At 35.5% G+C, this 23,667-nt stretch overlaps 1 protein-coding gene across 1 annotated transcript in view; it reads left to right on the plus strand.

Moving 5' to 3' along the window:
- kcp (kielin cysteine rich BMP regulator) overlaps positions 1-23,667 on the plus strand; it is a 40,087-nt gene that overhangs the window by 13,381 nt on the left and 3,039 nt on the right. The window contains exons 6-31 of the mRNA XM_059507043.1: positions 200-282; positions 1,475-1,559; positions 1,663-1,826; positions 2,869-2,957; positions 3,052-3,142; positions 3,228-3,327; positions 3,442-3,527; positions 3,978-4,074; positions 4,408-4,545; positions 12,020-12,157; positions 12,551-12,688; positions 13,927-14,064; positions 14,474-14,586; positions 15,476-15,740; positions 16,699-16,781; positions 16,870-16,963; positions 17,664-17,837; positions 17,928-18,010; positions 18,087-18,207; positions 20,453-20,535; positions 20,618-20,717; positions 20,790-20,878; positions 22,018-22,290; positions 22,467-22,639; positions 23,168-23,279; positions 23,515-23,616. Coding sequence (XP_059363026.1) covers positions 200-282; positions 1,475-1,559; positions 1,663-1,826; positions 2,869-2,957; positions 3,052-3,142; positions 3,228-3,327; positions 3,442-3,527; positions 3,978-4,074; positions 4,408-4,545; positions 12,020-12,157; positions 12,551-12,688; positions 13,927-14,064; positions 14,474-14,586; positions 15,476-15,740; positions 16,699-16,781; positions 16,870-16,963; positions 17,664-17,837; positions 17,928-18,010; positions 18,087-18,207; positions 20,453-20,535; positions 20,618-20,717; positions 20,790-20,878; positions 22,018-22,290; positions 22,467-22,639; positions 23,168-23,279; positions 23,515-23,616 — 3,212 coding nt within the window. The remainder of the gene's footprint in view (positions 1-199; positions 283-1,474; positions 1,560-1,662; positions 1,827-2,868; positions 2,958-3,051; positions 3,143-3,227; positions 3,328-3,441; positions 3,528-3,977; positions 4,075-4,407; positions 4,546-12,019; positions 12,158-12,550; positions 12,689-13,926; positions 14,065-14,473; positions 14,587-15,475; positions 15,741-16,698; positions 16,782-16,869; positions 16,964-17,663; positions 17,838-17,927; positions 18,011-18,086; positions 18,208-20,452; positions 20,536-20,617; positions 20,718-20,789; positions 20,879-22,017; positions 22,291-22,466; positions 22,640-23,167; positions 23,280-23,514; positions 23,617-23,667) is intronic.

The following is a 23,667-nucleotide window of genomic DNA, read 5'->3' on the forward strand; positions in this document are numbered from 1 at the left end:
TATATATATATATATATATATATATATATATATATATATATATGGCTACTATGTCTCACAACGAGCTTTTAAAAAAAACTAATTTTACTTTTACTTTTAAAAACTAAAAAAATAATAATGTATTTAAATGCTACTCCAAAGTACTTACCTGTGCATTATAAAAGGTGTATTTGTTTTTATCTGCCCTGTAAATCTCTAGGATGTGAATATGAGGGTGAAATCTATGAGAACGGGAAGCAGTTTGTGTCGAGATCAAACCCTTGCCTCAAGTGCAGCTGTTCTGTGAGTCTACCGTGTGTGTGTGTGTGTTCTCTTTGTGGGAATGAAATTGAAATTAAATTAAATCAAATAGGAACTGTACCACAAAACCTTTAAAAACCACCCAAGGAAAAATATAATAAAAGGGCTAAGATATCTCATATTACTGTTCACATATTTCAGACTATTATAGTAAGCATATATTTAAAGATGCTGCAGTGTAAACCAAAGCATACAGATTTTGAAATACTTTGTTAAATTTTTTATTGAGTGCAAAGGTTAAATGACGTCAAATAGACATGGCAAAATACATTTCAATGATTAATGTATATTTATCATGCAGATGTTCTGGGACAAAGAATGTAAATTTATATTTAAGTGTTTAAGTGAAATAATTATGTTAATTTATGTATTTGTAATGATAATTGTTGTATTTGAATAGACTTTACCCTGTAAAACCCGACATATGAAATAATATTCAGTAGTTTTTAAATAGAAAAGTTTATTGAACTTTTAGATGAAATCCAAAAAAAAATTGACACATCAGGATTTTTTTAAAGGAGAACATGGAGCTCATAACTAAAACTAAAAGCATACAAAAATATAACATGAAATATGATGTGTGTGTATATATATATATATATATATATATATATATATATATATATATATATATATATATATATATATATATATATATATATATATATATATATGTTAACTGAAATAAAATATAAGCAACTTTTTTATTTTTTTATTTCAGCTAGTTGTTAAGGCAGCAGTTCTTATTTTCATGTAGTTTAACTAAAACTGACAAAATAATTATAATAGTTATATATTGTTATGTTATATTATTAAAAATAATATAATATAATATAATATAATATAATATAATATAATATAATATAATATAATATAATATAATATAATATAATATAATATAATATAAACCAATAATAACAAAATATTAAACCTTTAACTAAAGCTAAAGTGAAAATTTAACAATAAAATCTAATTCAAAATATTAACAAAAAACTATATTAGTTTATCAGTGATCCTAAATTAATAATAGGCATGCTCTTTACTGTACAAAATAAATGACTAAACTACTCAAATAAAATGAATAAGAGCTGAATTTTAAACATGTCTGCCAATTGCTCTACCTTTACCAAACAAGCTTTACCATGTTAACCTGATTGCACGTATTCATTTACAGAACAGTCAGGTGACATGTGACCCCACCCAGTGTCCGCCCCCTCCAATTCCAACCCCAGATAGGATATCTGAAGACTGCTCCTCCAGTACAGTCACAAGCATATTTGGGCTCTTTCAATTGAGCTCTTTCATTTATTTGTGTCTCAGTTCAGACTGTAATTTGTGTGTATTTTATTGTGTCCTTTGTAGCATGTGATGTGCAGCGGTGTCCTCAGACGTGTCAGGATGGTGTGAAGCTGTCGTCTGGCTCCTGCTGCACAGATTGTTCCCGCTGTAACTTTGAGGGGCAGGTTATTCTAGACGGCGTCTCTGTTCAACCCATCCATGACCCCTGCAAACGCTGTGTGTGCAATGTAAGGCTGAGATGCCAGTGTGCTTCTCTGTTTTGTCCATGTTGGGATGAGTCGATGCAAGGTTGCAGTTAAACATTGTATTTTTAGAATATTGCAACTATTATTTACAGAAAATGTACATTTTATATTACAACAGCACTGGTATGAGATAATTAGTACTTATTATTTAGTTGTCAGCTGACTAAACTTTTGAACTGAGAATTAAAAAAAAAAAATTGTGCTTAAAGTACAGTACGTATTGCTTTAATACTCCTTAGAAAAAGTAAGCTTTACATATATTGTACATGTATATTATATCATAATTCTATTATATAGCAAGTGTTATTTTACTATTTATTAATATTTCGAATTAGATTTCTTTTGCGTTTTTAATTTTGATTTAATAATTTGTTTTAGTAATTTTTTGGTTGTAATTACTATTATATTCTTATGTGTACACACACATGTACATTAATACATGCATACATATTATAAACATAATAATAGTTATTGTATATTATTTATTATCGTATATTATGTACACACACACACACGTACATTAATACATACATGCATACATATTATAAACATATTAATAGTTATATTATTGTATATTATTTATTATTGTATATTTCGTACACACACACGTACATTAATACATACATGTATACATATTATAAACATATTAATAGTTATATTAAGTACACCAACACACACACACGTACATTAATACATACATGTATACATATTATAAACATATTAATAGTTATATTATTGTATATTATTTCTTATTGTATATTATTTGTTTTTTATATATACATACATAAAAATAAATTACTTCTAAAATGAAATAAAAAAGTTCACTGTCATCGAAATGGCAGTTTTATTTTATTTTATTTTATTTTTTTATTTTATTTTATTATATTTTTTATTTTTTTAATTGTAAATTGCGTTGAATAAAAGTGCCAAATAAAAAAAAAAATCTCAAATTGATTTGGATGAAATGGTTTTCTAAAATAATTACATTCTAGAAAAAGATTTTAACAAACTTTTTTTTTTTCAGAATGGAAATATTAATTGCGTTCAGAACCCACCTTGCCCACCGACTCCCTGTAATAACCCAGTCACAAGACCAGGAGAATGCTGTGCACGGTATTCTCACTTCATCACACTTTTGCTCTTTGCTAGAAGAGTAAACAAGACCTTATTTTACATTCATTAATCAGTTCTGTGTGTCTGTGTTCAGATGTGAGGAGTGCACTCATGAGGGTGATGTATACACAGACGGTCAAACCTTTGTGTCCAGACAGGATCCATGCTCAAGATGTCAGTGCTCGGTGAGTGTTTACTAAAGTGTTTACTTTATATGTATGATCATGTGAATGTATTTGTTTGTGTATTTATGGGTCTACCTTGATGCAGGGTGGACAAGTGTCGTGTGAATCTGCGATATCTTCATGTCCGTCTGCGAGTTGCACACACCCAACAAAACCACATGACCAGTGCTGTCCGACTTGTAACAGTAAAAAAAGCATACAAACATCTTTATTTTAAGACAGATCTTTCTTTCTCTAGCATGCAACATTTTGTCCTGGATTTAAGACACAAATATGGTTGTGTTTTTACTGTGTTGCAGCTTGTGAATTTGAAAGAATGGTTTATGTAAATGGAGAAGAGTTCAGGCCTCCCGGTGGAGGTCCGTGCATCCAGTGTTTATGCCAGGTGAAACACACACTTAGAGTGAAAAGAGCTACTGTCAATTGAGTTTCAAGCAAAGATAAACAATGAAAGTACTGAGGAAAATTGTTTTTTGATTTTGTCAGTGACTTCAAAAAAAATTTTTTCAATTAAATTAAAAATAAATTAATAAAAATGTTTAAATATTTGTTTTATTTTGCATAAAATAAAATGGTGACTTGAAATGGAATAGCATTAGTGGCTAAAACTGACAAAATCTTAAGTAAATTTAAAGAATATTTAAAAAATAAATAAATAAATAAATAAAAAAAGCTGGGCGGAAAATAAAAAACAAAACAATTGCCAAAAAAGGACACTTCCACATGTATTTTTATGAAGTCTTGACACATAAAAGCTGGTCATGCTAGGTTTGACGTCACTTAAGTCATTGATTCTTGCGTAACATTCTATTGTTTTTGTTTGCTTTTTTGTTAGAATGGTAATGTGAGATGTCATCAGGAAAAATGCCCACACTTGAGCTGTGCAGTTCCCACTCCTGCCCGTCCTAACACCTGCTGTCCCACGTGCAGAGGTACGACATTCTGCAGTACACACTGTAACACACTCTCTCATACAGTGCCATTCTATATATATATATATATATATATATATATATATATATATATATATATATATATACACTCATATAAACACTATATATATAATTTATATTATTTAATATAACATATTTTTTATTTTTAATAATATATCATTATTGTTCATTCTTTTGTGCATGGTAATTGTGTGGTGAAAAATCTGATATCATAATAGCACCTAAAGACATAAAAAATAATGACAGACTCCAATCTTTTGTACAGTAGTGTATGTGTGTTCATTGCATTCTGTGTCCATGTGTGTGCGGCAGGATGTACGTGGAATTCTTTTCAATATGAAGAAGGAGCCACGTGGACTGTTGTTGACCAAACATGTTATTGTCGGGATGGACAGGTGACGTGTATTGAACAACTCAAAGTGACCCCCGCACCCTGCCCAGATCACAGAGGTAAGAGAAAGAAAAGAAACATAAAAACACACATGTAAGACAGCATCCAAAGCCAAATCCTGACCGATTTGAATCACTCTGAGAGAAACTCTTTCAGAGATGGGTGTTAGACTCTAATTAGAGCTCTCGTTTGGGTTTGTTGAAGACCAGTCATTGTCTCGTCGTCTCGTTTGATGGTGCTTGATGGAAGTCCAGCCAGACGAGCACTGCAGTAGTCCAGCCTAGAAATGAAAAGGTCCTGGACAAGAGGTTGTGCAGCATGCTCTCTTTCTGATGTTGTGCAATGCAAACCTGCAAGATCAAGCAGTCTTTGCAATGTGGTCTTTGAAGGTCAGCTGGTCATCAGAGATTACACTCTGCTGACTGAAGTTGATTGATCTCATGGACAGGAGCTTGTGTTTGCAGCCGTGCAAACTCGACATTAGACTAGAGGTGCTCCTATCACGATCGGCCGATCGTTATTGCGCATCTCGTCAGTAAAGCCGGTTTCTAATCAGCTGTAAATTCCATCAGGTGCGTGATTTCACATAGAGCAGCTGTTACTACACAGAACCGTTGTTAACTGAGAAAATGCGCAAATAAACGCTGAAAATGAACGTGGATTTGCGCAGATTCTCAGTTAACAATGGCTCTGTGTAGTAACAGCTGCTCTATGTGAAATCACGCACCTGATGGAATTTACCGCTGTTTAGAAACCGGCTTTACTGACGAGATGCGCAATAACGATCGGCTGATCGTGATCGGAGCACCCCTACATTAGACATGTTTGAGGCAAAGACAAGGTGGTGGCTGATGCCATATTCAGGATAGGATTCATTAGGGGAATTTACTTCAAAGCAAAAATAGTCAGGTAAAATAAAACGAAACAAAGGGGGGCACAACTGGATCCACTGTACGGTCCACAGATATAACGGGATCTGCTCGTAAGATGACAGAAACACAAAACAAAACCCTTGCAGGGCAGATGAATCATTACAAAAGGGAAAACATAACCAATTAAAGGGATAGTTCACCCAAATAGCAAAATTATGTTATTAATAACTCACCCTCATGTCGTTCCAAACCCGTAAGACCTCCGTTTATCTTTGGAACACAGTTTAAGATATTTTAGATTTAGTCCGAGAGCTCTCAGTCCCTACATTGAAGCTGTGTGAATGGTATACTGTCCATGTCCAGAAAGGTAAGAAAAACATCATCAAAGTAGTCCATGTGACATCATAGGGTCAGTCAAATTTTTTGAAGCATCGAAAATACATTTTGGTCCAAAAATAGCAAAAACTGTGAAAAACTAAAAAACAGCTTCAAAACAGTTCAAAACAAAGAAGTTTGTGATATCCGGCTCGCGAACGAATCATTCGATGTAACCAGATCTTTTTGAACCAGTTCACCAAATCGAACTGAATAGTTTTAAATGGTTCACGTCTCCAATACGCATTAATCCACAAATGACTTAAGCTGTTAACTTTTTTAATGTGGCTGACACTCCCTCTGAGTTCAAACAAACCAATATCCTGGAGTAATGCATGCACTCAAACAGTACACTGACTGAACTGCTGTGAAGAGAGAACTGAAGATGAACACCGAGCCGAGCCAGATAACTAACGAACGATTTACCGGTTGCATCGGTTTTCGGATCACCAGTACTTTTTTCGGACAGTTCGATTCAATAAACCGGTTGAAGAAAACTGTTCACCGGTTCTTTTGAGCTCGACGTAATGGCGTCATTGGCGATGATTGCCCTTCATTCAAGGCTTTGGTTTACCCGAGCTCATAACATTAGCACAGAATCAGTTCAGAATCAATCACCAAAAGAATCAGTTCGGTTCAGACGCTCTGTGTGTCAGTCTGCTTCTCACGGAATCACACATGCGCAGTATCATCAGCTCCTCGGTTCTCGAATCAGACGTGCCTGACAGAAATGGTTCTTGACTCGAGAACGAGTCAATCTATTGTTTGTTATCTGGCTCGGCTCGGTGTTCATCTTCAATTCTCTCTTCACAGCAGTTCAGTCAGTTTACTGTTTGAGTAAATGAATTACTCCGGGATATTGGTTTGTTTTAACTCAGAGGGAGTGTCAGCCACATTAAAAAGTTAACAGCTTAAGTAATTTGTGGATTAATGCGTATTGGAGATGCGAACCGTTTAAAATGATTCCGTTCGATTTGGTGAAATGGTTCAAAAAGATCCGGTTACATTGAATGATTCGTTCGCGAACCGGATATCACAAACTGCTTTGTTTTGAACTCTCTCACACAACAGACACGGAAGAGAAGACAATGCTGAATAAAGTCGTAGTTTTTGCTATTTTTGGACCAAAATGTATTTTTGATGCTTCAAAAAATTCTGACTGATTCTCTGAGGTCACATGGACTACTTTGATGATGTTTTTCTTACCTTTCTGGACATGGACAGTATACCGTACACACAGCTTCAATGGAGGTACTGAGAGCTCTCGGACTAAATCTAAAATATCTTAAACTGTGTTCCAAAGATAAACGGAGGTCTTTAGGGGTTTGGAACAACATGAGGGTAAGTTATTAATGACATAATTTTGCTATTTGGGTGAACTATCCCTTTAAAGTACACATGTAACACCTTCACCCCCAACCATCACCATAGAAAAATATTTTATAGACAAATCCTACCTTTTTTTGGTATACCTACCTCTTCACCTACCCTAAATCCTGAATATGGCATCAGCCACCACCTTGTCTTTGCCTCGAACATGTCTAACGTCAAGGTTGATCAGCTTCAAACACGAGCTCCTGTCCATAAGATGCTGATTAAAGATGAGCATTGACTTCAAAATGGTAAGATCATTATCATTATCATGATCACAACACACAAATAAAATGCAGACAGAAGTGTTTTGACTGATTTACAGTATCTGGTTTATCTGGGTTCTTCAAACCATTTCTGGTATTTTTCATAAGGATAATTTATATATATTCATAATTTGATGCCAGTTGACATAGCCCTTATCGATGTATAAAATTCTGTAAAATAATATAATTTCAGATTTATTCTGTGATAAGAACATCTGTTCAATGAAGAAAATTAAAACCTTCTCTCTCTCTCTCTCTCTCTCTCTCTCTCTCTCTCTCTCTCTCTCTCTCTCTCTCTCTATATATATATATATATATATATATATATATATATATATATATATAAATTAGTGGTGGTGGCGGCCGTTATCGGCGTTAACATGTTGCGTTAACGTGAGACTCTATCGGGCGATAAAAAAAAATATCGCCGTTAATCTATTCTCAAAGTTGGGTTGGGAGCTGGGTCTATACTAGGCGAGCTATGATGACTTTCACCTTGATATTTTAGCGCGGATGTATACCTAGCCAAATCTGTATGGGGCGAGAACGAGTCTTTAAACCTGTGTGTATGCCTACTACTGTGAAATTACCACATCAAACGTGACGTGCTAACATGAATGCAGCTGAAGCCGCCGGGTTTGCTTCAGGGACATTTTTTTAAGAAGCTTCCCCATGGAAACCTCGACAAAACGCACGCATGTTTCACACATATGTTCCACACAGTGCATATGCAGTCCGTGTGCGTTACGTATGTGGTGCAGAAGCAGCACAGACTCATACTCATTGTGCTTTCAAACAGGACGCGTTTGCAGTCCGCTACTCGTTTCATAAACAATCCAGGGACGCACTGACGGATATGGAGTCAATTTAACGTCGTATATATACGCAAAAAAATAACGTTTTGCAAACGAAAATTAAAGTATTGAGGAAAATAAATTTGCTTTTTGCAAACATAATTGCAAAACATAAATAAAACAGTGCGAAATCAATGATTTTGCAATACATATTTTCCATGGTCATATCTATTAATTTATTTGCAACGCTGCTTTTATTTTGCGTGTCAATCTAGTTTGAGCTTGCGATGCCATTTTCCCTTTGCGCTTCATTTATCTGCACGAATCTCTGTGGCACTGTTTTGATGTGGGGGCGGAGTCAAGGGACAGGGGCGTGTACAACATGCCTCCCTGGAAGTGACGTCATCGGCCTGAGACGCAGCTCACTGATCCAGATCCTGTCATGATCAGGCGGCAAGGAAGTCGACCGGAAGTTGAAGTCGGCCGGGTGCCGCCATCTTGTAGCAGAACTTCACTTGCGTTAGCATCCCATTGACCTCCCATTCATTTTAGCATCACTTTGACAGCGAATAACTTTACATCTGAGGCGTTTAAAGACTCCATTTGTCCATTATTTATTTCTAAAGATACACGACAATGTATAAAGGGCTCCATTACCTTCTGTGTTACATTATGGCCCCGTAGTAGCTCGCAGGCAATTAACTTAATATGGCATACTGGCGTTACATTTTAAAATACTATAGAAAATAATTAATCAGAATACTTACTCCTTCTCACTCACGCCAAAGAACTCCCCGCTCAAGCTCGCCGTCTCTGCAAGATTAACAATGGCAGTTTGCACGCACAGCTACTAGAAGATTTACATCTGTCAGACAGGTTGCTGACGTCATCAAGCTTCGTTTGAGTCTGCGCGTCAGAAACTGAAGTGCTAAAAATAGCTAAAAACGGGCTTCACTTGTCTTAATTGAGTTCCAATGAGGTCGCTTTGTCCATTTCTTTTACTGTCTATGGTCATGATGAGCGAGACTTTCGAGTGGATCGTTTCTTTTTATTATTTTATTAATAGCATTAAAACAGTCATGTTTTCATTTTATTAACTTTATTAACAAATTACTATGTGTATTAGCAGCGTTGGCTCAAGTTAAAGAAGTTGTTACCATGAACATCTGCTGTTTATTTCTCTCGATGTGCACACTTTTATAGCATTAAAATGTGTATTGTTTCATTTGATTAACTGCAGGTGTTTGTTTAAAATCTCTTAACTTGTGGGAGGACGCCAGCGCACAGAAGCGTTCTTTGCTCACATAAGTTCAGAGTTACTGCTAGTTTTAATGTAAAATAATGCAGTTCACTACATAAAATATAACTTGCATCATTAAAGAGGTCTACAACTCAAGTTTCATATCGATCGCGAATTCGTTTTTCATTTACATAACTACTGGCATAAATTAATAAATGACTTTCATTGTAAGATAATTATTTTTTAATCTAGATTCTTTTTGGTTTAGTTTTGTCGTGGCCACGAGATATTAATTCTTGGGAACGTGATAATGTCGTGGCCACGAGTTTAATGAGTAAACAAACCAGGGTGACCAGAACAACCTGAGATTATCAGAGATTGATAAAATATTTTGTATCCATCCCACAGTCTGTTGATCGTGTCTTTTTATGTAATCTATGTTCATATAAGCCTATTATTATTTTTATCATTACCGTATATTTCGGACTATAAGTTGCACCTAATTATAAATCACATCAGTCTAAAAATTCGTCATGACGAGGAAAAAAACATAAATCGCACTGGATTATAAGTCACATTTATTAAGAACCAAGAACCAAGAGAAAACATTACCGTCTACTGTTTTCAGTTGTAGGCTACAGGAGCACTGAGCAGCATAGAGCGCCCTCTCGCTGCTGTAGATGGTAATGTTTTCTCTTGGTTCATGTCAAATTAATTTTGATAAGTCGCACCTGACTATAAGTCGCAGGACCAGCCAAACTATGAAAAAAAGTGTGACTTATATTCCGGAAAATACGGAATATATAATATATCCAAGTGGATTCTGCACACTTCTGGTGGTTGAGGAGAGACCCACCACATGATTGTACAGCGCTTTGGGTGGACAACAATACACAATAAAGCACTATATAAATGCATCATTCATTTATTCATTCATTCATATAGGCTAACCGTATATAATTGATAATAATATTATATTAATTAGGGCTATATTTTTATATTTATTGTTATGCTTATTTTCCCCTTTCAATTCGTGTATTGCTTACCTAATTAACGTTCTGTGATAAATGAGTGTTTTCATTTACAAATGAAACTAGCGAATTATTCATTTATAATTCTACTATTTATTATTATAGCGTTAGGATATTTATAAAGTGATTGTTAAATTCATCCTCTAAAGTGCACTTCCAGTAAAAATTCCTATCACATAGCATAATCAAAGCTTTATTGGCATGTCGGGCTTTTATAGGCTATTATTTACAAAACTCTTCAGGGCTGCGTTTTCCTCTGAACTAATGTGAGCAAAGAACGCTTCTGTGCGCTGGCGTCCTCCCACAAGTTAAGAGATTTTAAACAAACACTTGCAGTTAACCAAATGAAACCATACACATTTTAATGCTATAAAAGTGTGCACATCGAGAGAAATAAACAGCAGATGTTCATGGTAACAACTTCTTTAACTTGAGCAAACGCTGCTAATACACAGATATTTGTTAATAAAGTAAATAAAACGAAAACATGAATGTTTTAATGCTACTGAATAAAAAGAAACGATCCACTCAAGTCTCTGCTCATCATGACAGGATCTGGATCAGTGAGCCGCGTCTCGGGCCGATGACGTCACTTCCAGGGAGGCATGTTGTACACGCCCCTGTCCCTTGACTCCGCCCCCACGTCAAAACAGTGCCACAAAGAGAGACGTGCTGAAAAGTGAAGAGCAAAGGAAAAATGGTATTGCAAGCTCAAACTAGATTGCCACGCAAAATAAAAGCAGCGTTGCAAATAAATTAATAGATATGACCATGGAAAATATTGATTTCGCGCTGTTTCATTTATGTTTTGCAATTCTTAATTTTTGTTTGCAAAAAGCAAATTTATTTTCCTCAATACTTTAATTTTTGTTTGCATAACTTTATTTTCTTCTGCAGAACGTACATTTTTGTACGTATATATACAGCGTTAAATTGACTCCATAGATGGACTGCAACCGGGTGAACGCTAGAATCCGTTAACATGGGTGCGTAAAAAAATACGAAACGCATACGCACTGCAGACGGATTATGTGTGAAACAGGCGTAAGGTTGTTTGCACCTTGTGCAATGTGGAATTCGTTTACAGCTTTCTCAAGCAGTTTGTGATGCATTTTGGAAACAGGAGATGAGGCCCTGGTCTAATGCACCACCTGTCTTGAGAAACCCATTCTCAAAGACTTAACGTTACTTTTAGTCATTATTTTATTTGGGTAGCACACATATTCTGAATGCCTTCGGCAGAATTCAAATGAGCCATTTTAATCTAGATTAATCTAGATTAATTCCAAGATTACAGTGAGATTAATCTAGATTAAAAAAAAATAATCTATGCCCACCACTAATATAAATATACATGTTTATTATTTACACAAAAACAATGTATAATTTACATTATTTTAATATTGTTTTTCAAGTTTACTGTAGATATAGACAATATATTGTTGTTGTTCATTCTTTTGGCCATAATTGTGTGGTGAAAAATCTGATATCGTGACATCCCTAAAGAGATTTAAAAAAATGACAATCTTTTGTACAGTAGTGTATGTGTGTTCATTGCATTCTGTGTCCATGTGTGTGCGGCAGGATGTACGTGGAATTCTTTTCAATATGAAGAAGGAGCCACGTGGACTGTTGCTGACCAAACATGTTATTGTCGGGATGGACAGGTGACGTGTATTGAACAACTCAAAGTGACCCCCGCACCCTGCCCAGATCACAGAGGTAAGAGAAAGAAAAGAAACATAAAAACACACAGGAACTGTTTCAAACCCATATGAGTTGTCTCTGTGTCTACATTCTGTACATTGGCAGTTACCTTGTAAAACAGCATCCAAAGCCAAATCCTGACTGATTTGAATCACTCTGAGAGAAACGCTTTCAGGGATGGGTGTTAGACTCTAATTCGTGTTAGAAGAACAAAATTCTTACCCCTATTCACATACTGCCTACTGTTTCAAAACATCTGGAAGTTTCTATAATGATTATAATTGCTGTCTAGATCTCACTAGGTTTTGAACAACACCTAAAGAAATAAAAAAATAATGACAGACTCCAATCTTTTGTACAGTAGTGTATGTGTGTTCATTGCATTCTGTGTCCATGTGTGTGCGGCAGGATGTACGTGGAATTCTTTTCAATATGAAGAAGGAGCCACGTGGACTGTTGCTGACCAAACATGTTATTGTCGGGATGGACAGGTGACGTGTATTGAACATCTCAAAGTGACCCCCGCACCCTGCCCAGATCACAGAGGTAAGAGAAAGAAAAGAAACATAAAAACACACATGTAAGACAGCATCCAAAACCAAATCCTGACCGATTTGAATCACTCTGAGAGAAACACTTTCAGAGATGGATGTTAGACTAATTAGAGCTCTCGTTTGGGTTTGTTGAAGACCAGTCATTGTCTCGTCGTCTCGTTTGATGGTGCTTGATGGAAGTCCAGCCAGACGAGCACTGCAGTAGTCCAGCCTAGAAATGAAAAGGTCCTGGACAAGAGGTTGTGCAGCATGCTCTGTTTCTGATGTTGTGCAATGCAAACCTGCAAGATCAAGCAGTCTTTGCAATGTGGTCTTTGAAGGTCAGCTGGTCATCAGAGATTACACTCGTCTGACTGAAGTTGATTGATCTCATGGACAGGAGCTTGTGTTTGCAGCCGTGCAAACTCGACATTAGACTAGAGGTGCTCCTATCACGATCGGCCGATCGTTAATGCGCATCTCGTCAGTAAAGCCGGTTTCTAATCAGCTGTAAATTCCATCAGGTGCGTGATTTCACATAGAGCAGCTGTTACTACACAGAACCGTTGTTAACTGAGAAGATGCACAAATAAACGCTGAAAATGAACGTGGATTTGCGCAGATTCTCAGTAAAACAAAAAAGTGTGCTCACCCCTAAACCATCTCGATTGGGTTCAGGTCCGGTGACTGTGGAGGCCAGGTCATCTGGCGCAGCACCCCATCACTCTCCTTCTTGGTCAAATAGCCCTTGATGCCTTCAGTGTGACTCTACAATTTTCATAGTCACGAAAATAAAGAAAACTCTTTGAATGAGAAGGTGTGTCCAAACATTTGGTCTGTACTGTATATATTCATAATTTAATGCCAGTTGACATAGCCCTTATCAATCTATAAAATTCTGTAAAATTATATAATTTCAGATTCTGTGATAAGAACATCTGTTCAAAGAAGAAAACCTTCTCTCTCTCTCTCTCTCTCTCTCTCTCTCTCTCTCTATATATATATATACATATTTATTATTTACACAAAAACAATATATAATTTAAATTATTTGTTTTTATATTGTTTTTCAAGTTTTCTGTAGATATCACAATATACTGTTATTGTTCATTCTTTTGGCCATAATTGTGTGGTGAAAAATCTGATATCATAATAGCACCTAAAGACATAAAAAAATAATGACAGACTCCAATCTTTTGTACAGTAGTGTATGTGTGTTCATTGCATTCTGTGTCCATGTGTGTGCGGCAGGATGTACGTGGAATTCTTTTCAATATGAAGAAGGAGCCACGTGGACTGTTGCTGACCAAACATGTTATTGTCGGGATGGACAGGTGACGTGTATTGAACAACTCAAAGTGACCCCCGCACCCTGCCCAGATCACAGAGGTAAGAGAAAGAAAAGAAACATAAAAACACACAGGAACTGTTTCAAACCCAAATGAGTTGTCTATGTGTCTACATTCTGTACATTGGCAGTTACCTTGTAAAACAGCATCCAAAGCCAAATCCTGACTGATTTGAATCACTGAGAGAAACGCTTTCAGAGATGGGTGTTAGACTCTAATTAGAGTTACTGTTAGAGCAGTACTGAGGATTGCTAAGCTAATGAGACGGTGTTGTAAGTATCACAAAAATGTATAGTAGTGAAAGTGATGTGACATTCAGCCAAGTATGGTGACCCATACTCAAAATTCGTGCTCTGTATTTAACCCATCCGAAGTGCACACACACAGCAGTAAACACACACACACCCGGAGCAGTGGGCAGCCATTTATGCAACGATAATGATTTGAAGGTGACGATTGCTGTGGTGACTCCTGTGGGCAGTGCCAGTACAAGCAGAACTCGTATACAAACGGCCAAAGGTTTCAGGACCCGGAGGATCCCTGTGTGACATGCACCTGTCAGGTAACGCAATTGGAAATCCTAGATTTGACATTTTATGAATGTGTAATACCAGACTTGAATGGGGTTCAATGGTTTGTATGAGCAAGTATTAGCAACTACTGTATTTATACCTTTCAGTGTTTATTAAATGTTTAACGTTTTGGGAAAAAAAGTGATGTTCTTTACATTTCTTGTTAAAAGTCTGTTACACTTTCCAAGGCTGCATTTATTTAATCAGAAATACAGTAAAACAGTAATAGTAGGAAATATTATTGCAGTTCAAAATAACTGTTTGAATTTGAATATATTTTAAAATGTAATTCATTCCTGTGATAAAGAGTTGATTCTATTAATTTCAGATTTTATGACAGTAGCAACAATGCATTAACAAAGTGCTATTGTTGTAACACCATGTTTTCCCCCAGTGTCAACAATAAGAAATCAAATAAAATTAAATATTACATAATATAAAATAAAATGTTTTATAAAAATATAAAACATGTTTTCCCAAAAAAGAAAAGAAAATATAAAATAACATAAAATAAAATACTAAAAGAATATAAAAGAAAATACCGTATTGTAATACCATATAAATACCCCCCCCCCCCCCCCTCCAAAAAAAGAAAATATAAATATGTATTGAGAATTGCTAAGCTAATTGCTAATCATACAGTACTATGGTATACTCTTTATCAAAATATAATAGTACAGTACAGTATTACCATAGATAACATTACTGCACCATAATACAGCATTTGTTAGTCAAAACAAAACTCTAACTTAACCCCTTTTAGCAATGAATTAATTATATGAAAGCACACACTGTTTTGAGCCCACATGATTATTTTAAGGTTTTATGCTAGTAGCAAGAGACCAACAACAAAAAAGTGCCATTGCATGTGTTTTTCAGAACGGCTTTGTGCACTGCGAGACGAAGCAGTGTCCCCAACAGTGTGCTCATCCGGTGAGCATGAGGGACTGCTGTCCGGTGTGTGATGGATGTCTGTTTGAAGGGCAGAGGTACAGAGAGTCGCAGACGTTCTATGCCTCCTCAGACCCCTGCAAGGGCTGCGTGTGTCAGAGCAGCTCTGTTACATGCAGCCCGGTCACTTGTCCCCAGGTTTCCTGCCAAAACCCCATCACCCTGCCGGGACAGTGCTGCCCTCAGTGCAGAGGTCAGTGTGTGTGTCTACACATGTGAGGTCTGTAGCAAACAGCAGACAACATGTTCTACCATGTTGTACTTGCAACTTATTAAGGAATCCAATCAATATAAAATAATCTGTATCTATGAAATTTAGACAAAGTAAGTAGATTTTATTTATATAGCACATTTAAACACAGCATAGCTGACCAAAGTGCTGAACAGAGTATAAAAATAATCATAAATAAAAATAAAATAAGAATAATAAATATGTTAATCTATAAATTCTATTTCAATTAAAAATAGAATTTAAGAAATAAATAATACACAATTGTTTGTGTAATTTTTTTACACTAGCAACAATAATAAAAAGTGCCATTGGTAATAAAATGTTCTTTCCACTGTCAGAATAAAATAAAATGTACAATATGACAAAAACTTAAACACTGTTGTGAAGGAGGATCCCTATTAGGGTTTTACACTAGCAACAATACATTAACAAAAAAGTGCCGTTGTAAAACCATGGTTTTTCAAATCAACAATTCAATTCAATTAACAAATAATAATACTAATAATAATAAAAATAAAATAAAGTAAAATGCTTCTACACTGTTATAAAGGAGGGTCCCAGATTTTTGATTATGATTTAACAGTCGCAACAATACATTAACAAAAAAAGTGGCATTGCAATCCATGTTTGTTTTTTTTGTTTGTTGTTTTTTTGGACATGAACCATGGTACTGTCATGAATTGTCTCTCGAGTACTATGCAAATATCATAATAAATATCAGAATACATGAATATGTTAATCAAACTGTAACATTGTATGATGTATATCAAAATACCTTACTTCAAGCTCTGTTGAGATCAGCTGAGCTCACTAAGCTCTAGAAAAGACATCTATGCTCTTGCAAAGATGTGAGTTTGTGTTCCTGTGAGTGTGTCTGTATGAGATCTGGTTTTCACATGTTATCTCTTTGGCCTCACAGGATGTTTTCAGCAAGGTCAGGAGTATTTAGAAGGAGATAGCTTGACCCTCCCCAATGAGCCCTGCATCAAATGCACCTGTGTGGTATGACACACAACACACAAAACAGCTGTTTCATCCTGCTGAGAGCTCACTGTTTACAAATGTGTGTGTGTGTGTGTGTGTGTTTCAGGACGGTGAGGTGAACTGTGTGGGTCCAGACTGTCCTAAACTGACCTGCATGAATCAGGTCACAGATCCCGGCTCCTGCTGTCCCCGCTGCAGAGGTACAGACACATCCATTAAAGAGCCCATATAGCATTTTATTTTTTCCCTATTTTATTTTTTTGTTTCATTTCAGTTAACAGAATGATTTTAGTTTTTGAATGAGTACTTTATTAAAAAGAAAAAATAATTAATATTTGATATTATTTTTTATTTTATCATTAATTAAAATTTTACTACATTTATTAATAAATATACATTTAATAAAGTCTAATAATTATTTATGCATTTTTTAATAAACATTTTAATGTCTTATATTAAATATACACACACACATATATAAATATATGTTTAAATATATATATATATATATATAGGATTTTAGTTTTTGAATGAGTACTTTATTAAAAAGAAAAAATTATTAATATTTGATATTATTTTTTATTTTATCATTAATTAAAATTTTACTACATTTATTAATAAATATACATTTAATAAAGTCTAATAATTATTTATGCATTTTTTAATAAACATTTTAATGGTCTTATATTAAATATACACACACACATATATAAATATATGTATAAATATATATATATATATATATATATATATATATATATATTTATTTATTTATTTATATATATATTTATTTATTTATATATATATAAACTTATACATTTTATGTATAGATCACACTTTGACTAAAATAAGTTCTACTAATGTGAGCTGTCCCTCTCTCTCTCTCTCTCTGTTTTTCAGGCTGTATTTATGATGGCGTTGAGCATCTTGAAGGCAGTATCTGGTTTGCATCCAGCAGTCCCTGCATGTCCTGCATGTGTGTGAATGGAGTGACCACCTGCTCAGAGGTCCACTGTCTGTCCACCTGTCTAAACCAGATCAGTGTGCCGGGCGAATGCTGCCCAGTGTGTGCAGGTACAACTACAATCCCTACAACCCATTTTGTGCATGCATAGTTTTGCTTTGGAGGTCTTTGGAGGAGTTTGAAATTGTGTCTTCTGTCAGACTGTGTGTATGAAGGCCGTGTGTACGGCCCTGGAGAGAGTTTCCACCCCTCTGATGACCCCTGTCAGATCTGCACCTGTGAGGTATGGCTCAGCACAACATGATGTGTGCATGCGTTGGTTTTCTCGCCTTACGGGTGTGTGTGTGTGTGTGTTGTAGGTGATGCCAGATGGGAAACAGCACTTGCGCTGTTACAGGAAGCAGTGCCCAAGTCTGGTGGACTGTCCTAAACACAACATCCTTTACAGTGGCTCTGACTCCTGCTGTCCTGTCTGTGCACGTTAGTATGAGCACAGCGTCAGCAGATGCTTTACATTGCTGTGCTAGTTTTATCACTCCTTAGTCTCTTTATTCCCACATATTAAATGAATTGATAGCAAAAACTAATGAAAAATGAACAAAAGCACATTTATTATAAATAGTTTGTTCATAACACATTAATGTTAATTTATACAACTTGAAATGTTAATAATGTACTAGTACAGATATGTAGAAATTAACATTAATGATGCATAATGCATTAACTAATATTACAAATTGAACCTTGTTGAAATGAATTGAAATTAATTCTGTTACTGCAATAAAGCTAAAATAAATAAAATATAAATAATGGATTAAATGAATACTCAGTTGAAATTAAATATGAAATACTAAAATAAATATAATAAGACTGAAACTGAAATAAAAATAAAGCTAAATATAAATATTAAATAAATGTTATAATGTTAAATGTTATAATAAACATAATAAATATGCATATAAAAACATAATAAAAACTAATAAATATGACAAAACTGAAATTAAAATAAAACTGAAAATAATAGCTAGTCAAGTCAAGTTTATTTCTAGAGCACATTTAAAACAACAGAAGTTGACCAAAGTGCTGTACATCCCACATCATAAATCAACAACAACAAAAATAAAATGACATCAAAAAGACAAAAACACACAGCTAAAAACCAAGGAAAATAAATGTGTTTTAAGACTAGATTTAAAAGCAGATAGTGTTGGGGCCAGCCTCACAGACAATGGTAAATTATTCCATAGTTTAGGGGCCGCTACTGAGAGAGCCCGAACTCCCCTATGTTTCAACCTTACTATAGGAACAGCCAAGAGCATACAATCTGTCGACCTAAGAGACGTAGACCTAGATGGAACATGTTGTTGTATAAGGTCAGAAAGGTAGGATGGGGCTAGACCATTTAGGGATTTGTAGAAAACTGACTTTTACCACAGAATTTATCTGCTTTTCAAGTTTAAAATCACCGTCCATGATTACTCCCAGATTTTTAACAGAAGATTTAACATACGGAATTAAGGAACCCAATTCTATGTTGGGGGCCACATAGGTACTACTTGGGCCAAATATCACAATTTCAGTTTTACTCTCATTAAAATGTAAAAAGTTCATGGCCATCCAGGCTTTAATGTCTGCGAGGCAGTCCAACAATAATTTTACAGAGCTGTTATCATTTCGTTTCAATGGCAGATAAAGTTGTGTGTCGTCTGCATAACAGTGAAACGAAATGCCATGCTTTCTCAGGATAGAACCCAGAGGAAGGATGTACAAGGAAAACAGCATCAGGCCAAGAATAGACCCCTGGGGGACTCCACAAGGAAAAGGTGCCATTTGGGACACAAAGTCTCCAAGGCAAACAGAAAACTTCCTATTGGACAGATATGACCTAAACCACTCTAGAGCAATACCTTTGATACCAACACAGTGGTCCAACCTAGAGATCAAAATATTATGATCAATAGTATCAAATGCAGCTGTAAGCTCTAACAGCATTTGAATAGCAGAATCTCCTGAGTCTGTAATCAATAAGAGGTCGTTAAAATCTTTTAAGAGTGTAGTTTCTGTTCTATGAAGGGCTAGTTTAAAGTATTAATGAATACTGTAATAGTATATAAATAATAGTAAAATAACTCTGAACAGTTTGTTGTATTAGTTGTTCTTTATTTATTTCTATTACTTCTATTATCAGAAATAACTTTTTGTATAGTTGATTTTATTTTTTTATTTTATTTGCGTTGACAAAAATACATTTTGGTGAATTTCAGTCAAATTGAATTACTGTCCTGTCCATGTTCTATTCTAATTTTCTAATTGAATCAAATTTTTTAAATGTCAAACTTTGACTCATCTTCACAACAGTGACACATATTGAACAAACCATACTTTATTCGTGTCAAATTAAATATGGCATATCTTCTAAAAGAAGATCTTTTTAAGATCACTTGATTAATTCAATGGATTTTTAAAGTTGTATTTATCTGAAAAGTATAAGTTAATGCAAAACTGATGCAAGATGGTTAAATAATCACATAAATTGCATAAACATTTAGTTACTTAAAACAATATATATTTTATAATATATTTTATACCAAAATAAGCAACCAACAGCATTATTAACCAAACATGACTGTCCTAATTTTAAATCCTAGTTGATTTTCTCCAGATCATTTGATTTTAAAATGAATGTTGTAGGATGATTGTTTTATTCTTGTGGTTTGTGTTTCAGAGCCCCTCAGTAACTGCACAGCTACACTGATCGGTAATGAAGTTTTGGCCACTGATGATCCATGTTTTACCTGTCAGTGCAAGGTATAGAAACACACACACACACACACACTACTGTTTTAAAAAGCCATGGTTGATATGATGTATGAGTAATGTGTTTGTGTAGGATTTGACGTGGACGTGTATCCATCGGGGCTGTCCTCCTCTTAGCTGCCCTCCGGCTGAACAGCACACACCGCCGGATTCCTGCTGTCCCATCTGTGATGGTAAAGAGTCTCTCTATCAGAAACACTGCAACGCTGTACATGTGTGCTCATCAGTGTATGTGTGTGTCTCAGATTGTGTATTACAGGGCAACCAATATCGCGTGTCAAACGGCCAGAGATGGACGGACAGGGACAACGAGTGTGTCACCTGCATCTGCAATGTGAGGAACACTAACATTTAACTGTCAGGAAACCATTTCAAGAGAAACACGAACACAAAACCACATTTTGCTTTTTTGTGTGTTGTTTGGTGCTTTAATGTAAGCTTACTCTCACATCAAAAAAAAAAAATCTGTTCCATATGGACCAAAATGGGGAAGTCGTAGACTAATGGTTAGAGAGTCGGACTCCCAATCGAAGGGTTGTGAGTTCGAGTCCCGGGCCGGCAGGAATTGTGGGTGGGGGGAGTGCATGTACAGTGCTCTCTCCACCCTCAATTACACGACTTAGGTGCCCTTGAGCAAGGCATTGAACCCCCAACTGCTCCCCGGGCGCCGCAGCATAAATGGCTGCCCACTGCTCCGGGTGTGTGTTCACAGTGTGTGTGTGGGTGTGTGTTCACTGCTCTGTGTGTGTGCACTTCGGATGGGTTAAATGCAGAGCATGAATTCTGAGTATGGGTCGACATACTTGGCTGAATGTCACGTCACTTTCAAAAGTTCCATATGGACCAACTAATAAAATACAAAATTAGAAGTTCAATTAATATTTTTACTTGAAGGGAAATTTTTGATGGATCTCAAATCAAACTGTTCAAATTATGTCCATTTTATTAGGAAATGGTTGTTTGGGTAACAAATTTAATCACATTAATAGCTCTGAAAAATGTAATGTTAATGTAGTATTTGGAACATTTTGAAGTAATGTACTGAAACCATTTACCAGAAACTGGAATTAAAGATAATTTAAATCTAAATAGAAATATATAAAAATTAAACAACAACAAGAAAAAAATATTGAACAGCTATTTTTAACAGTTGAGTTGATTATATCTGAAATTGTTATTTTGATGCTTTTTAACAATAAACAACTCTTACATCAATCAAACACACCAAACTCTGATGTCAAACAGACTTGCATCTGCAGCAAAATATTAATACTCATATTTTATTGACATTTAATGGAGTATTAAGCACACTTTAAAGCACTTAAATAACTAACATTGCAATAAAAATCAAATCAAATTTTTTATGTCAGGTTTATTAGGCAATTGTTTTGATGCTTTTAATCACACAATTAGCCCTTTAAAGTATTAAGCTCATTTTAAAGTAGTGTGTTTGTGTGTGTGTGTGTGTTTTAGCAAGGGCATATCGAGTGTGAACTGCAGGAGTGTCCTCCTCTTGATTGTCCGAATGGATGGATCAAAGTGAAGAGTCCTGGGAAGTGCTGTCCTGAGTGCACAGGCATCATAACTGTGGTTTACTCCAAAGACGCTCATGCAAAGTGTGTGTACGATGGTCAGTGGTACAACCACAATGACCACTGGCAGGTGGACGAGTGTACGTCCTGCACCTGTGTGTACGGAGACGTGCACTGCCAGACCCAGAGATGCCCAACGCTCACGTGTGCCTCGGTAGGATGACAATACACCTTTGAGGATATTATAGTGAGGACTTCACATAGCTGAAAAAACCTACTGAAACTCACAAGGTTTTACTGTATTAGTGAGGATATTTTTGAATAGTGAGGACATTTTGGGGCTCTCAGATGTAACTGAGCTGAATGTATGGTACATTTGTGTGTTTGCAGGATGAAACGCCGGCTCTGGTTCCGGGAATGTGTTGTCCTCACTGTATTCCTCGACCGGCCACATGCATTGTGTTTGGAGACCCTCACTACCGAACGTTTGATGGAAAGATGGTGAACTTCCAGGGGAAGTGCACATATGTTCTGGCTCAGGACTGTTTGGGCGGAGACTTCAGGTGCTCAGTATATTGTCTCAATCATATCTAGACTACCGTTTAAATGTTTGGGCTCAGTAAGATTTTTCAAATGAAATTAATGCTTTTGTTCCACCAAGGATGGATTAAATTGATCAGAAGTGACAGTACAGACATTAATGTTACAAAACATATCAGAACTTTTTTTCAACAAAAATGTTAAGCAGCATGTCTGGTTTCATTAATTATATTAAGATATGTTTCTTGAGCAGCAAATCAGCATATTAGGTTTCTGAAGGATCATGTGACACTGAAGACTGGAGTAATGATGCTGAAAATTCAGCTTTGATCACAGAAATTTTACATTTTAGTACTGTTTTTACTGTACTTTTTAATCAAATGAGTGTGAACATGAGACCGATCCCAAATGTTTGAACGGTAGTGGATTTTGTGCATTAGAAGAATAATTCACCCAAAAAAGCAAATTAGCAACATTATTTTAAAAATATAAAAAGTGTAGTACACATGTACAGTACATAGTCTGAACAGACATTTGTGTTTGTGTTCCAGTGTTCATGTGTCTAATGAAGACCGGGGACGTAAGGGAGTGTCTTGGACTAAAGAAGTGACCGTGTTTATTGGCGATATTGTGGTACAGCTGTTCCAGGACTGGATTGTCAAGGTGATATGTTTTCCAGTGTTGTTTAAACTATTTTATTGCTTACCATGAATATGGTATTTTGTAGAATTGAAATGTTTTCATAGTTTATCTGAAAGCTCACTATTCTATTTTTTGCCTATAATAGTGTCAGCAATAATTTAACAACTCATGCACATGTTTACATTACATTGACATTGGTTAATGGAGACATTACATACAGGTAAATCTTTTTTTCATCTTTTTTTCCATGCCTCAGGTTGATTATCAGCAAGTCCCTCTGCCGTTTCTTAAAGAACCGTATGTTTACCTGGAACGCAAGACCAACACCATCCTCCTGAACACCAATGTTGGGCTGAAGGTACAGCCTCTGGGCGGACAGTCTCCTATAGGAAATGGGATTTATTTGTAA

This window comes from Carassius carassius, chromosome 23, assembly GCF_963082965.1.
Source record: "Carassius carassius chromosome 23, fCarCar2.1, whole genome shotgun sequence".
Classification (NCBI taxonomy): Eukaryota; Metazoa; Chordata; class Actinopteri; order Cypriniformes; family Cyprinidae; genus Carassius; species Carassius carassius.